This window comes from Epinephelus lanceolatus, chromosome 10 (genome assembly GCF_041903045.1).
Source record: "Epinephelus lanceolatus isolate andai-2023 chromosome 10, ASM4190304v1, whole genome shotgun sequence".
Lineage (NCBI taxonomy): Eukaryota > Metazoa > Chordata > Actinopteri > Perciformes > Serranidae > Epinephelus > Epinephelus lanceolatus.
The window spans coordinates 29,188,326-29,204,413 of NC_135743.1; the positions used below are offsets into that span (position 1 = coordinate 29,188,326).

The 16,088-nt window shown below is 41.2% G+C and overlaps 1 protein-coding gene across 2 annotated transcripts in view; it reads left to right on the forward strand.

The window, feature by feature from the left end:
- Positions 1 to 16,088, forward strand: part of triob (trio Rho guanine nucleotide exchange factor b) — a 123,790-nt gene that overhangs the window by 56,141 nt on the left and 51,561 nt on the right. For both annotated transcript variants that reach the window (XR_013492222.1, XM_033641515.2), the window contains exons 8-14: positions 524 to 646; positions 9,586 to 9,777; positions 11,206 to 11,337; positions 12,061 to 12,291; positions 13,559 to 13,681; positions 13,956 to 14,147; positions 15,848 to 16,017. Coding sequence is in view for 1 of the 2 variants with exons in the window: in XM_033641515.2 (XP_033497406.2) it covers positions 524 to 646; positions 9,586 to 9,777; positions 11,206 to 11,337; positions 12,061 to 12,291; positions 13,559 to 13,681; positions 13,956 to 14,147; positions 15,848 to 16,017 (1,163 nt within the window). In the remaining variant the exon portion in view is untranslated. The remainder of the gene's footprint in view (positions 1 to 523; positions 647 to 9,585; positions 9,778 to 11,205; positions 11,338 to 12,060; positions 12,292 to 13,558; positions 13,682 to 13,955; positions 14,148 to 15,847; positions 16,018 to 16,088) is intronic.

Below are 16,088 nucleotides of genomic sequence, written 5' to 3' on the forward strand. Positions count from 1 at the left end.
TCCAGCCCTATTTTAGAGCTTGGTCAGATATTATCTGATCAGTGTGTTTATATGCATGGAAACAGAGAGGAAATGAAAGTGTGTGAGTGTGTGCTCGACTGCCTGTATGTGGTCAGTGTTTCAGAGAGTGTGATATTGCGTGTCTGGAGCTGGGAAATGTAACAAAATGAAACTGTACAGAGCTGGGGGCAAATTCAGAGGCCTGCTATGGAAAGTGTCAGAGCTGTAATTAAACACACCTTTTCCATAAGCCAAACATGAAGAGAGAGGGACATAGAGAGGACACACACTATGCACACAGAGCTTGTTCTTTTGTTCGTACTTATTTCAGAGAAGCTTTAGATGACTCCCCAGTAGAAGTCAGTGCAGTGATAAAAGGTTTGGTTAATTACAAACACCAAATAACACCCCTCTCTTTTTCTCACTGCTGTTGCTGTGAGTGAACACAACTTGGAAAGACCCTTTTCATTTGTCGTGCATTCTGTAAGACTAACTGCATTTTCTCCTCCTCCTCCGTGTGTAGATGTTCGACTGGATAATGCACAACAAGGGGCTTTTTCTCACCAGTTACACGGAGATCGGAGGGAACCACCAGCACGCTGTAGAGCTGCAGACCCAGCACAACCACTTTGCCATGAACTGCATGGTAAGACGTTGGCTTTGTCTCTAGCGTGTGCACACTCAGACACAGACGATGCCGTCACAAACTATCATCATTACTGTCATTCACAGTAATAAGCTGAGGTCTCCCACCCTTCTACAACCAAGCACCTCTTCTTTTATCCCAAACCATCCTCTCCCGTGGGGCCAACACTCACAGTGGACTGATACTTTCTGTCTCCCTCATATTATTCAGCTGTTTTCCACTCTGCCTCAACTCTGCCCCCACTGTCATGTCTTGTCACAGTGCTGTTCCCATAATTGACCCATATTACCTCCCTGCCCCTCCCATAGCAGTGTGCTGCCCTCTGCTGCTCTGCTGCACAACCCTCCCTGCCCTCCTGCACCTTACTGTACTCTGCTGAGCTCTGCTGCAGACTAATAAATGTAGCTGAGGACATTGTACCGTGTGGACTCCGCAGTCTTACAGTGGTCTTGCTCTTTAAAAATATACATCATCAATACCCGGCCCTTCCTGTTTGTGTTGGTCATCTGCCTACCACAAAAGTAAAAATGCTCCAGTTCCTTTATATTGTCAGATTTATTATCACAATTCATCAGCACAAGCACTTAAACCAAGTTTGAACAACTTGATAACTATCAGTGTGTCAGCAAAGCAAATTTGTTGTGGACTGATATTGACTTCAAAACTATCACAACTAAAAACAAAACACAAACATGTTCAACCCATTACCTCTAACTTTATAAAATTAACTGTGTTTAATCACAGTTATTTAACTTTCACCATCATACAGAAACTATTGTTGGTGTGACAAAAGTTTAGCAAAGGGGAGAGGGGCCCCTGGCCTTAATCCTCCCACTGATAGTGTCACTGGTGTTAGGAACCATGCTCAACAAGTTGTGTCAACATCAGGTCCCAGGGGCAGCTTTGGTGACCACCCAAAGCCAATTGTGTCAACACAGTGGGTCGAGACGAACAAATAACCCCTGAGAGTAGAAAAGACAGATGAAACTGCAGTTTAAACTCACACATATATTCATAACACACCGAAAACAAACACCCACACATACACACAGTCGGGTACACTCAGAGTGACCACCGCCCCCTCCACCCATTCTTCCACAGGAAGCAGCGTTTCCTTTTCCTGTTGCCTGCATGGCTGAATGGAAATACATAGTGTCAGGGCGCATGTGTGTCTTTGTGCGTTTGTTTGGAGATACTGTCTGTGCCCTCTTGTGTCTGTGTATGTTCCCAGTATACAGTTGTGCTCATACGTTTACATACCCTGGCAGAATTTATGATTTTTTGGCCATTTTTCAAAGAATATGAATGATAACAAAAAAACTTTTCTTTCACTCATGGTTAGTGGTTGGGTGAAGCCATTTATTATCAAACAACTGTGTTTACTCTTTTTAAATCATAATGACAACAGAAACTACCCAAATGACCCTGATCAAAAGTTTACATACCCCACTTCTTAATACCGTGTATTGCCCCCTTTAACATCAATGACAGCTTGAAGTCTTTTGTGGTAGTTGTGGATGAGGCTCTTTATTTTCTCAGATGGTAAAGCTGCCCATTCTTCTTGGCAAAAAGCCTCCAGTTCCTGTAAATTCTTGGGCTGTCTTGCATGAACTGCATGTTTGAGATCTCCCCAGAGTGGCTCAATGATATTGAGGTCAGGAGACTGAGATGGCCACTCCAGAACCTTCACTTTATTCTGCTGTAGCCAATGACAAGTCGACTTGGCCTTGTGTTTTGGATCGTTGTCATGTTGGAACGTCCAAGTACGTCCCATGCGCAGCTTCCGGGCTGATGAGCGCAAATTTTCCTCCAGTATTTTCTGATAACATGCAGCATTCATCCTGCCATCAATTTTGACCAAGTTTCCTGTGCCTTTGTAGCTCACACATCCCCAAAACATCAGCGATCCACCTCCATGTTTCACAGTAGGAATGGTGTACCTTTCATCATAGGCCTTGTTGACTCCTCTCCAAATGTAACGTTTATGGTTGTGGCCAAAAAGTTCAATTTTGGTCTCATCACTCCAAATGACTTTGTTCCAGAAGTTTTGAGGCTTGTCTCTGTGCTGTTTGGCATATTGTAAGCGGGATGCTTTGTGGCATTTGCGTAGTAATGGCTTTCTTCTGGCGACTCGACCATGCAGCCCATTTTTCTTCAAGTGCCTCCTTATTGTGCATCTTGAAACAGCTACACCTCTTTTTTCCAGAGAGTCCTGTATTTCAGCTGAAGTTATTTGTGGGTTTTTCTTTGCATCCCGAACAATTTTCCTGGCAGTTGTGGCTGAAATTTTTGTTGGTCTACCTGACCGTGGTTTGGTTTCAACAGAATCCCTCATTTTCCACTTCTTAATTAGAGTTTGAACACTGCTGATTGGCATTCTCAATTCCTTGGATATCTTTTTATATCCCTTTCCTGTTTTATACAGTTCAATTACCTTTTACCGCAGATCCTTTGACAATTCTTTTGCTTTCCCCATGACTCAGAATCCAGAAACATCAGTGCAGCACTGGATGAAAGATGCAAGGGTCTGTCAGGAGCCCAGAAACTCACTGACCTTTTATACACACACACTGATTACAAGCAAACAGATCACAGGTGAGGATCGTTACCTTTAGTAGCCATTCAAACCCATTTGTGTCAGCTTGTGTGCATGTTATCAGGCCAAAATCTCCAGGGTATGTAAACTTTTGATCAGGGTCATTTGGGTAGTTTCTGTTGTCATTATGATTTAAAAAGAGTAAACACAGTTGTTTGAAAATAAATGGCTTCACCCAACCACTAACCATGAGTGAAAAAAATGTTTTTCTCTTATCATTCATGTTCTCTGAAAAATGGCCAAAAAATCACAAATTCTGCCAGGGTATGTAAACTTATGAGCACAACTGTATGTGAAAATGTATGGGAGAGGTGAACCAACACAATTAACTGTACTGTACATGTGTTCCAGTTTCCACTGATGCCTAAACGTTGGCATTAGTGGTTTTAAAAGGTGTGTTGCTGCACTAACATTGTTTTGTAATATTGAATTAGTGGTCATTGCTTTCACCATGGAAATTCATATGAGCATTATCAACTTAACATTGACAATATAAGCCAAAATGCTAATTGTGACTGTTTGCAATTATGTACTTGAAAATGTGTCATGCACAATACAATAGATGGAGTTTTGTTGCTTTTATGCCATCTTTGGGGAGCACATAACAAAGGCAGTTTGGGTTAAAAGATAAAGAGCTATAAGTTTTTTACCACAATTATTTTACACTTAGTGAGATATATTCAGGGACTGCTCCCATGTCATGTTTGTGCTAATGAATTGGTCATATTTTTTGTTGAAGAGATTACTGAGAAAAAATATAAAAGCAGATTTTCTTGGCTTTGCAAAGACTGGCAACATAGTTTCACAAATGACAAACATATATTAGTGGTCTTCGTTAAACTGTCCTGTATTTAGTTGGATAAATGTGTATACATTGATGAATTGTTAAAAAACAGGAATAAATGGCAGACAGGAAATTTAATATTTCTCACCTGTACAGTAAATAGCACAAAACATTCCTAAAACATACTCTAAGAAATAATAAACAAATTAGAGAAAGGTTATGGATATATGAAGAAATGGTTATCCCGTTTGCTCCTATCGTAGGCCATTTCCTGCAGTGTGTTTGTGATTGTGAAGATTGGGAAGTAGAGTGCAGTTTAAGGATGATGGGGTGATGTTACCCAGATGGAACCTTTCTTTCATTTGCACCTGTAAAGGTGAAAAAAAAGTTGCTAGTTAAAATTTTCTCAATTTATACCGTCAAATTTTTCATACTGTATTTATAAGTGTACATAAGTGGACACACACAAACAGCCACACAAATCAGACAAATCTATTCCTCACCCCAAGCCCGTCACAATGCAGTGCAAACAGGTTAGACCCAGAGAAACAAACACTGTCGTCTGTGCTGGAAATGAGGTGAAATGTTCTAGAGAGGTTTCTCAGATTGTCTGCAAAGACAAAACAACAGTTGACATTGATGGGGATGGCATTTATAAAATGTTTGATGTGTTTCTTATTTTATTTATTTATTTTGCACGCTTTGGTAAAATGTAAACATTCTGAATTTCTAGTTGTCAACATGAATAATATATTCATTGAACACTAACCTAGTAACCCACTAACTAGTTCCCGGGTAACATTTTCCATATCCACTTTCAGGTCCTTACATGTTTTGGTATCTGTTATAAAAGATATGTAAATGGTTGTCAGTTTAGTTTCTCATGGAGGCCAAGTAGAATACACATTCACATTTGTATTTCATGTATGCACATACGTTATTTAACTTTTTATCACCCACTGTTTAGCCCCCTAGACACCAACACTTAGCAGAGCTTTCACAGACAGCTAGTAGAATGAAAATTAATGTAAATAATTATTAATATGTGTACTTCAAGACTCATAGCCAAACTTTTGCTAACCATGGTCATTAAAAAAACAAACAAACACAGGAAATCCCTTTTTAACAAATATTTGCAGCAAAGCAGTCTGGCAGTCCTATAGTGTAATAAAACCTTGAACATTTTGGGCTCTAGTTTCCCGGCGTAGCGCAGGGTGGCGCAGGATGGCGAACCCCACACAGAGAGAGTTTCGAGCAGCGCAACCCGAGGCGCGCTCAGTTTGGTAGTTTGGCAGACCGAGGTGCGCTGAGATGGGTGTGGCGGCGCAGCAGGGGGAGGTGTCGACAGATCCAGCTTGGCGCAGTGACAGTTTCGTGCCAAAAGGCTTCGCCGAAGGTGCGCTAAAAGCTCGCCAGTTGAAACCAGGTCTACTGTCAGTGCAGGCGGAGCACAGCCAGTGTAAGCCGAAGTTTGGCTGACCGGCGGACAGTGCGTACACGTCACCAAAAGCTCACAGGCAGGTTTCCAGAATATCAGGCCATTAACAATGCCATAAATAACCACAAAAACCACTGATCAATGCAACTATCTGCAATCAGCACATAAATGTATCTCTATACCAACTGTCCCGTCACATCTGATGTCAGATCAAAGGGGATTGGCACCGTTTGGCACGCGTAATGGAAACCCAACCTGATTTGATTAACACAGCTGCAAACTAATAAGTTCACATCCTTCTCAGCCAACCACAAACAGCCACAGCATCAGATAGGAAGTATATATTCAGCATCTGTCATCTTAGAAAAGTCAAAAGAAAAGAAACAGATTGAGACTGCGAGAGAGAAAGAGAGCGCACATGCACGAGAGAAACGCAACATTGATTTACAATTGTGGTGACCTCCTCCCAGGCTTCTGTTGCATCATCAGCCCGTGGAGGTCTGCTCGCAGTTCCATATATTCAGACACTGCGAGCTTGGACCTCCCGGACCAAAACATCACTTTCCTCCTGGGAGAAGTTTGGCCGTCTGACGCTGCTGCTCTCTTCTGCCATGGCGAATTGAGTAAACTCTCATTACGCCTTCGTGCGGCGCATTTAAGGGCGAGGAGAGGGGCTCATTTGATTGGTGTGATGTGTGTAAAACCCACTCCACGCCTTCTCTCCTCCCTCTTTACGACTTGCGCAGGTAGGAGGGACCGAGGTGGGAAAGAGGAGTAGCTGCACCAGGCGCACGGTGTGCCAAACTTGCAAAATCTGCCTGGCCACACCCAGTTGGCGAAGCGCAGGTGCGCTGTGCCTCCGCCTTGCCTGGTCTGTGAAACTAGAGCCCTTTATGTCCAAATTTCAAAGGCTCTAATGATCAAAAATGGTCCATTTGTCATAAATCAGGTGAATCTACCCAAAAAGGCGTATGGGTGTTAAAGGGTTACACATCAATACAAGACATTACAAGATCACCCTAAGCAAGCTAAATTGGTGCCATATATAAATACAGTGTAAAATTTATGCAGTACACCTTTTTTCTAGATTTTTTTCACATCTTTTTTAACTCCAGGGGAAGCATAAGCTGCATCTTTCAGGTTGTGATTTCATTAAAGAAAGTTCAGACTTACAGTGGAAGATTAGACCAAGCAGCCCTCCGAGTAACAGAATACACAGCAACAACAAGCACACTGTAGTAAGCCTGAGGAAGTCTACTCAGAAGATAAGATATTAGTATTGTAATTTACAAGTATGATATGCCATTGCTTTGCATTTTCTGTATTTACAGTATTTGAATTTGAGTTTGTACCTTACCTAATTCGGATGTTCTTTGTCCTCTTTTTTGATTCGTTGGAGGGCGTCTGATAGTGATGTATCTGTCGGTCAGAGGGATAGAAGGTTGTGCCGGGGTCGGATTTGGGGTGTTTTGCAGTTGTCTTTTAGTTGCAACTGTCTCTCTCTTCATCTGTTTTAGCTTCTGTCCTCTTGGATCAGGGCCTGCTTCATGACCAAATGTACCCTCATTTTCATAAATGTCGTCAGGTCCCGACCATTGTTCAGCATCCATTGTCATGTATTCATCATGTGCTGCTGCAGTCGCCTCCATCATTAAATTGCGTCTCTATCCATCTATCTTTGCAACTGTGTTATGTATACGCAAACACACCTTAACACCACACCTTACACATAACTGTTAATGCTAATGAACTTTTTTAGCTCCACCTCTTGCCAACCTCAGCTTACACAATTACATCTTGCGTATGTAACCATAAACTGAACTCTAAAAAGACTGAATCATCTGAAAATAGAGATGCAGGTTTAACTCCTGGCAATGATGCCATTGATAGGTATATAATCATCATCAAACTTAGTTGTGTTGGAGCTAATTTCAGTAGCAAATAGTAATAGATCACAGAAACAACAAAATACACTACATTTGTGCACAATACAAGTGACACAGTCTATACAGATGATCATTTTAGCACCTCAACATGTGAAGTTGAAATATGGGAAAACACTGGAACAGCCCTGGGGGCATGGAGATGATTTGCCTTCAATTTGTATACAGAAGGTATTTTGTAGAGTGGGAATAGAATAGCAGAAGTAGGTGCTGTGAGATAAATAGTCTACCAGTGAACAGTTGGAATTATTCAAAGCTGTGGTTTACATTGTTTGGATGGCTTGTCATTGCTAAGCATGGGAATTGGACTGATGTGGCAAAGCAGTGTGTCAAACTTAAGTTCAAAACCTGAAGACTGAATTTTGAACATTTGAACAACGGTCTCAAGGACAAAAACATCATCATGTTGTGCCTTTTCTGACGTGTCGTGTAGTATTAATTCACATATCCAGCAAAGGTGGAGTTTATAGAGGGATTTTTGGTATTGTGCATATTTAGGAGACGTGAATGACTGTATGAATCTGGACACTCAGGGCTCAAAGTAAATACAGTGGACTAGGAACCAAATACAGAGATACAGTTTGGGTCTCGTCATTGCCCTTTTCTGTATGGATGAATTCATGTCGGCCCACCCCCTTATCTTGCTCACTCTCTCACTTGCCTCATACTCTCATCAGTTTTGAGTTAGGAATACCTTCTTCCTATCTCTGCCTTCCCCCTTTCCGTCCATCAGTTTAGGATTAAAGCTTTACCACCCAGTGTGTTCGAGTTGTCCGGACTGTTATTTAATCTAATTCATAATGTCCTACAGATGGCTCGAAGGCCTTCAGGCTTATTGGTTGTGACTCTGGAACTCTGTTCTCCCTCTCTGCCCCAGTCCCCTCCTCCCCTGTATGTGTGTATGTGTATGTGCATGCATGGATGGGTGTTTCTCTTTCAAGTCTTTTTGTGCATGTGTCCTTTCCAAAATACCCCATAGTTTTCTCTAATACCACATAAGATCTATAGTAGCAGCCAGTTGCAGTAGTGCAGAACTTTTCGTTTGTGTATCACAACTCACCTACTGCTTTGTATTCAAGGGCTGTTGGATTCCCTTGATTTCTCATGTGAGCCATACTTTTAAGCACGCCATTTTCTCTATTATCCTGGAGCCAACATCAGACTTAATCTAGTGCTTTTATGTCCCAGTGCCAAGATTTTCCTGGATTTTGGACAGTGGAGAATGTCTCTGCTTGGTTTCCATGCAAAAACTCCTACAAGTAAAAGTGAAGCTACTCCAAACCATCTCCAAACCCTGATTATGTCAGAAAAAGACACCTTCAGAAATCATCTCAAAGCCTCATACGAAACAAAGCACCAACCCAGTGTCTGCAGCTTTGATGAAAACTCATCATTTTTGTTGCTTGAATCACCCCACCTCTGTCTGAGGGCTGTAGCTGGTGTTTGGTTCATCTCTCCTCCCTGTTGTGATTGAAACAAGCAAACTAAGAGCCATAATAGGCTCCAGGAGCAGTAATTGAATAGAATAATAACAGGCTGTTAACACAGTTGTTAATTAGCGTTTGCTGATCCATGTCTATCTACACAAAACAGCTTGGAGCCCATATATTAAAAAAGACGGGAAGATAGGAGGCAAATGGGTTTCTTTTCATTATTCACATGGGGTATGCCTCCCAAGTGAATGACTTTTTAATGTCCACAAGGGTGTGTGTGTGTGTCTATGTGAGTGTGTGTGTGTGTGGGAAGGGGTAGCTTATGACAAGGGTGAATCATGTATTGACTTTTATTCTCTCTAATATTACTCACTGTGTATGTAATTATAATTGTGGCTACTATATTTCACTTCCACATTTTGATTGCTTCATAGAAATAGAAGCAATCTTGGTTGTTTGAAGACATGGTGTCAGTTTCATGCATCATGGCACCCAAAATTAAAGCACAACAATATTTAAACTGGCAGCCTGCTAATTTACCCAAATATTAACATTAAAAACAACAGCATTGGTTATATGAGTCAGTTTTCCTTGGTTAGCACACATTAGTATTCACTGACTGTCTCTCTATGTTAAGGATAATTAAACAAATTTGATCCTGTATTTAATTAAATTAAAACTAATTAATTTCGACATGTTTTTTAATCCGTGCCATCTTGCTTCTCTACCTCTGCCTTAAACACAGAATGTGTATGTGAACATCAATCGGATCATGTCGGTTGGGAACCGGCTCCTGGAGTCGGGCCACTACGCCTCCCAGCAGATCCAGCAGATCTCAGGACAGCTGGAGCAGGAGTGGAAGGCCTTCGCTGCAGCACTGGACGAACGCAGCACCCTGCTGGAGATGTCTGCCAGCTTCCACCAGAAAGCAGACCAGGTACAGACACATAACAGTGACAGACACACAGAAAATCAAGCACAGTTCAAATGATGACAGACGTCGACTTGTACACACATGCATGTTATAATAAATGTGTATTTTTTGTTTAATGATATGCACAGAAGCACATCTACATATCCACCTAACTGCATATTTTAGTTTGTACATACCTACAGTACATACTGTGTAAATAAGAGGTAGAATGGAGTGTATTCGATCTATTGCAGTTTGTTAGAGGCTGACAAGAGTTTCTGTCATTTGTGCCAAACCTTATGATAGTTTCATATGTTAGAAAAATATTTTTAAAGAGGAAGGGTAATAGGAAAAAAATTGGCTCCATTACAATTTACATGCACTGGGGTTGCCTTATCCCTAATAGACCATTTAAATGATCAATAATGCTTTCTGTTGTTTTGCTTACGGTTGCAGTAACAACATATTAGTTAGTTGTTGATTCCTATTGTTTGCTGAGCGGCCTCTTTTCTGCACAGTCTTAAATGCTTTTGTTGTCAATATCAGTGGACAGAGATGCATCACAGACATGACGCTGCATGTTTTCATTGTATATTTGTAGCAAAATAATCTCTGCTCTTGGTTTGTTTAGTTGCTCTGATAAAAAGAATGTTTTCCATCCAGAGCCGAAGCCTAGAGTCAAGCTCCAGAGACACACATTTCCTTTCACTCCTTAATAAAACAGAATAATAACTTTTCAATCACTATTTTATCAAAGCTTTCTACAGAGCTCTCTGCTCTGCTGTTGCTTTTTTTTCTTTGTTGAACTTTCCCCCTCTCTTGCTTCAGTCTCTCTGGTTCTCTATCCTTGTCAGCCTTCCTGCTTCCAACCATAACAGTGTGGATGCCAAACCTTTATGCTTAGCTGACAGCCAATCAAGAGCCATCCTAATGCAGAGTCATTGTTTTTCTTTGTTTCCACTGGCTTATGTGTGGTGTTCAATAGGGGAAAAGTCTGAACTGTGCATACATAGGAGTAGCCGTGTGTTAGTGTCCGAAAAATACAAGATCGCATACTGCATAAATGTAGATGTTAAATATTCAGTCAGTTGTCGCTACACAATGAAAACTGTCATTTGTCATTATAGTAACAATTTTAAAATGTCAACTAAATAGTAAAGTTCCTCTGCTTTTAGCAAGGGTCACTACTGCTTGGGTATAAAAGCCCCATCATACATACACAATGGATACTGTATTTTACACACCAGATAGCATGCAGTAGTATGTATTGTAGTTTACTGTACAATAACAGTTCCAACAGAGACTGCTCAAGTTTGAGAACGGATAAATCAAACACTTGATGGCCATGTACATCTCATATCATTGTACATTTTGACAAACACTATGTTAATAACATGTGTATGATATAATGTTTAAGTCTTTATATCACTATCCTGTGTGTTCTCTTCCCAGTACATGACTAAAGTAGAGCCATGGTGTAAGGCATGTGGTGAAGGAGAGCTGCCCTCTGAACTTCAGGATCTGGAAGACACAATCCACCATCACCAGGGACTCTATGAACACATCACCACCGCATACTCTGAGGTCCGTTCACAAAAGTATACAAAGAAGAGCATGCAAAACACAACATGCAAATATTAATTTCACTTCCACAGTGGACAAAATAGAGCTGACAATTATCCAAATCATGCTTCTCAGAATATACACGCATCTTTATTACAATACACTTCAAAGTCTACAGTAACAATTCTTTTCATGATCCATCCATTTGTGTTTGAGTTTTATTTACTTACATAAGTTCAAATCTAACAAATAACATGAAACCAACAGTAAAAGTTATTGGATGGAGAGGTGGAAAAAAAAAGCGTTTTTTGTTTTTGTTTCTTTTTGTTGTTGTTGTTGCTTTTTTGTTTTTGTTTTTTCAGTTTTTTTGGTAAATAATATAAAAACAATATACCTATGACATGAAAAAATGTACACAAAATGGAGGTTACAGTCCTTTTAAAAAATGTTTTTCAAGTTGAACCAAATATGAAAAGTAGTAATCAGTAGTTAGTATCCTTGTATCTTACTGAAAATTGACCTCAGTTAGTGAAATGTTTTTGAAAATAGAGACGAGATGACTGTGCTGTTCAGTCTGAATGAACCTGTTTTCCAGTTTTTTGTTTTTGCTGTCTTAATGTGTACCCTTGTCATCTTTTCATTGAGGAATATAGCCGTAAAGACTTGAAACATTTCATTATTTCCAAATGAGATACCTGAGAATTTTTGCCATATTGTCAAATGACACATCATCGCCTTTTACAGGTAAGCCAGGATGGGAAATCTCTTTTGGACAAACTACAGCGACCTTTGACCCCAGGAAGCGCTGACTCATTGATGGCATCGGCCAACTACTCCAAAGCTGTGCACCACGTCCTAGATATCATCCATGAGGTGCTGCATCACCAGAGGCAGCTGGAAAACATCTGGCAGCATCGCAAAGTCCGCCTGCACCAACGGCTGCAGCTGTGTGTCTTCCAGCAGGACGTACAGCAAGTAAGAGACACGTACAGATAAACAGAGCACAGTCCCCCCACAACGAGACCTGCAGCTTTGTGGGTTTCAGCAGGTTTTGTTATGCTCACGTGGGCCGACGTGCACACTCACGCGTACACGTGTACATCGAAGACTATAGCTTGTCCATTAAGTAATGTAAAGCAGTACCAGTGTGCACACATATCCTCCCAAACATTTTACTTTAATTAATCAACTTATTGAGCTTTTTATAAGACATAATCAAGAATAGAAAATGTTCAAACATAAGGCAAAAATGAAAGCAACACATACATTTGGTGTTGCTGTCGTATTATTTTAAGATTTTCTTAAAGATCTGAGAAATGTTTGTTGTTTTGCAGAGGGATATTCTGCAAACATTCAACACTGGATAGCAGAGGGTGTGATTTTAAGATGTACTATAATCAGCTTGAGCTTCCTTAAAGCATTTTCTCACTTCCTCCTGGGGTTTTTAAGTGAGTTTCTATCGCTCTATGTGACTGTCTGTATGGCAGAGCGCTTCGATCAAAATTACTGAGTTGGTGTATAGTGTCATCTCTGTGTTCCTACCCTTTGGGCATGAACTCTTCTCTGCCTCTCTGCCCCCTCCCCCTTTCTCTCCCTCCCTCCCTCTCTGACTTGCTGTATCTCTGCACTTCTGTCTTTCCCCTCTTCCATCCACTCTTTCATCACCCATTTCTCTTGGTAGTGGTTTCCATGGTGATGCAATTTACTGTCACATAAAGTGTCAAGGGCATTGCGCATGTGTTCGTATGTGTTTATCCCATCAAAATATTCTCTCAGAGACCTTGAAAGCGTTGTGAAAATCCCTTTCATTACCCCACATAGAAACAGATGAAGTATGGCCATCTGTTTAATAGATAATAAGGTAATTATGTGCAAAGATTTACAGCTAATCTCGTCCACAGTGGAAATGTTGACACTTTGCACTGCTCTGGATTTCCTATTAGGCAAAACTTAATTGTCCACACTTGTGTAATTTAAACATGACAGACTGCAGATGGGGAAAAAGAGTAAAGAAGGGAGGGTGGGGGTGGGTGGGGTGGGTGGGAGCAGAGAGCAAGACAGAGGGGCGAGGGCGAGAGAGATGACAGCTGTAGACTACTGTACTGCTAATGTGATCTGAACACAGTCATGCCAGTCAATTGCACCCCCTACTGTTTGGAAATGTACACTGCAATCTCAATGTACTGTAGTTGCGTGTAATGAAACTATGTGCATGCACTGTATTTGTGTTTGTGTGTTCAAGGTGCTGGACTGGATAGAAAACCATGGCGAGGCCTTCCTCAGTAAACACACTGGAGTTGGGAAGTCTTTACACAGAGCCAGGGCTCTGCAGAAGAGACATGAAGACTTTGAAGAGGTTGCTCAGGTGAGTTATAAGTCATAAGTGTTCATGCAGATCAGATCGTCATCTTGTGACATGCTCTTTCCTCTAGGCCTCAAATGTGCATTTAAAAAAAAAATGCATGTCTAAGGCAAAAGGTTTTATTTCAGAGGAAAGAAATGCTTACTAAAATGATCAAGATTTGACATTGCTGTATTGTCCTAGACCAATACAAATCTTACAAACTAAAGAGCAGTTGGCCACAACAGTCAAGCCTACTGTACTCTCATTTTAAATATGCTTTATGTTAACGTTTCAGAACACCTACACCAATGCTGACAAGTTGCTAGAGGCAGCAGAGCAGCTGGCCCAGACCGGAGAGTGTGACCCAGAGGAAATTTACCAGGCTGCCCACCAGCTCGAAGATCGAATCCAGGACTTTGTGCGACGTGTCGAGCAGCGTAAAGTCCTGCTAGACATGTCTGTTGCCTTCCACACACATGTCAAAGAGGTGTGTCCTCTCCTCTCCTCTCCTCTCCTCTCCTCTCCATGTCCACATGACTGAATTGGTTTATCATATTTCTGTAGCAGAACATGCAGTTAAAATGCTTTCAACTATGCAGGATTGATCATAATTTGTTTTTACATTTGACATTATAATTTAGGCTACAATGCCTAACTGTGATGAAGTTTATCACATTTTATGTCAAATGGGCCACACGCATATAAATAATTTTGCTTTATATACCGCATGCTTCAGGAGTTATGACCAAAATTTAAAGTGCCTTACTCATCTGTGTGTTTGTGTTTGTGTGCGCATGTGCTCCTGCAAGTCACTACGGTGTTCCTCTCCAAACATCTGTGCTTTCCCTTCTGTAGTGCGCTTGTGTTTACAAAAATTAAAGGCAATCTGCCTCAAATTGCCTTCTACACTGTGATCATGACAATTATCCCTCTATCTTTCCTTATTATTATTTACCTCATTCCTTAGAAAATAAATAAAGAAAACACAAACTATGTAGGACAGGGAAGGGATCTGTATATGCTGTGTGGCTATGGTGCGTATCATGGCACCACTCCTTTAATTCCTCTCACTGTTGTATGATAATGTGAAAGTCATACACTGCACATCTTTGACTGTCAGAATTAACCTGTCCTCTGCATGTGTTAACACTACATCCTGTTTACATAGACTCACAGAGACAGTCAGAGCCACGGTGTTATTAATGAAGCTAGTCTTTAATGTCCATATGGACTAATCTCCTTCATCCCATCTGTCAGCTCACACTGGTGCAGGTCACTCTGTGTGTGTGTGTGTGTGTGTGTGTGCCTTCGTGTGTGTGTGTGCCTTCATGTGTGTGCCTGCACGTGCATGTCCTCCTGTGTGTGTACATGAGTGCACACATGAATGTTTCCAACTTTCCTGCCCATCACCTCTCCTAGTTCTGTAGAAGCCTTTGGATGTAGTCCAGCATGTTGAAAGGCAACAAATGGTCCACTGTGGAGATAGAGCATGAACTACATTGAGAAAGAGGGGATTCATCTGCACTGATATTCATGAAGCACACAGATGAAGTCACTCCACTCCAAAAGGCTTTATCTTGTAGTGATTCAGTATTGCTATTAAATTTACGTTAGTATCAAAAAGGGAAGGGGCAGACCACTGGATGCTAACTGGCATTTGTATATATGGTTGCCAAACAACACTGTCTGTATCTATGTAGATGTCAGGTATAATGTAAGATACTGTATGGTACTAAGTGGACAATGGTAACAATACCAAAAGTAGACGTGTTTTTGAGTAGGCAGTGTGGGTGTTAGACAAACCGCGGGTGCCAGGGTCTCTCTCCTGCAGCCTGGATGTTGTGCCAGGGCTTTAGTACACTGAGCCAATTCACCCAGATGGCTAATCTGTTACAAAGATGACCATTCACAAAACACCAGCTTTGGGCAGAACTGGTTGGATTTAATTTCTGTCTCCCATCTTCTGTCCGTCCATTTGGCAGCTTGTCTATCGATTCCCTACATCTGTGTTTAACTCACAGTGCTCTGTGTATCTGCCCCACCCCCTTCAGCATGTGTTTTCTGTTCGCAACAGGACTGCTCAGTTTGCTTCCTGTTTTTTTTTTTTGTTTGTTTGTTTTTTTAAACTTCATCTCTTGGAGGTTGGTCCATTTTAACTGGCTTGCCTTCCCTGTCAATCACTGTTAGCTGTGGACGTGGTTGGAGGAGCTTCAGAAGGAGCTGCTGGATGATGTGTATGCAGAGTCGGTGGAAGCGGTGCAGGACCTGATCAAGCGTTTTGGGCAGCAACAGCAAACCACCCTGCAGGCGACTGTAAATGTCATCAAGGAGGGAGAGGACCTCATACAACAGCTCAGGTGATAGTTATTGATAATACATGCTACACTAATGTAAGCATATGTTAATATATAATATACTCTTGCAGTCG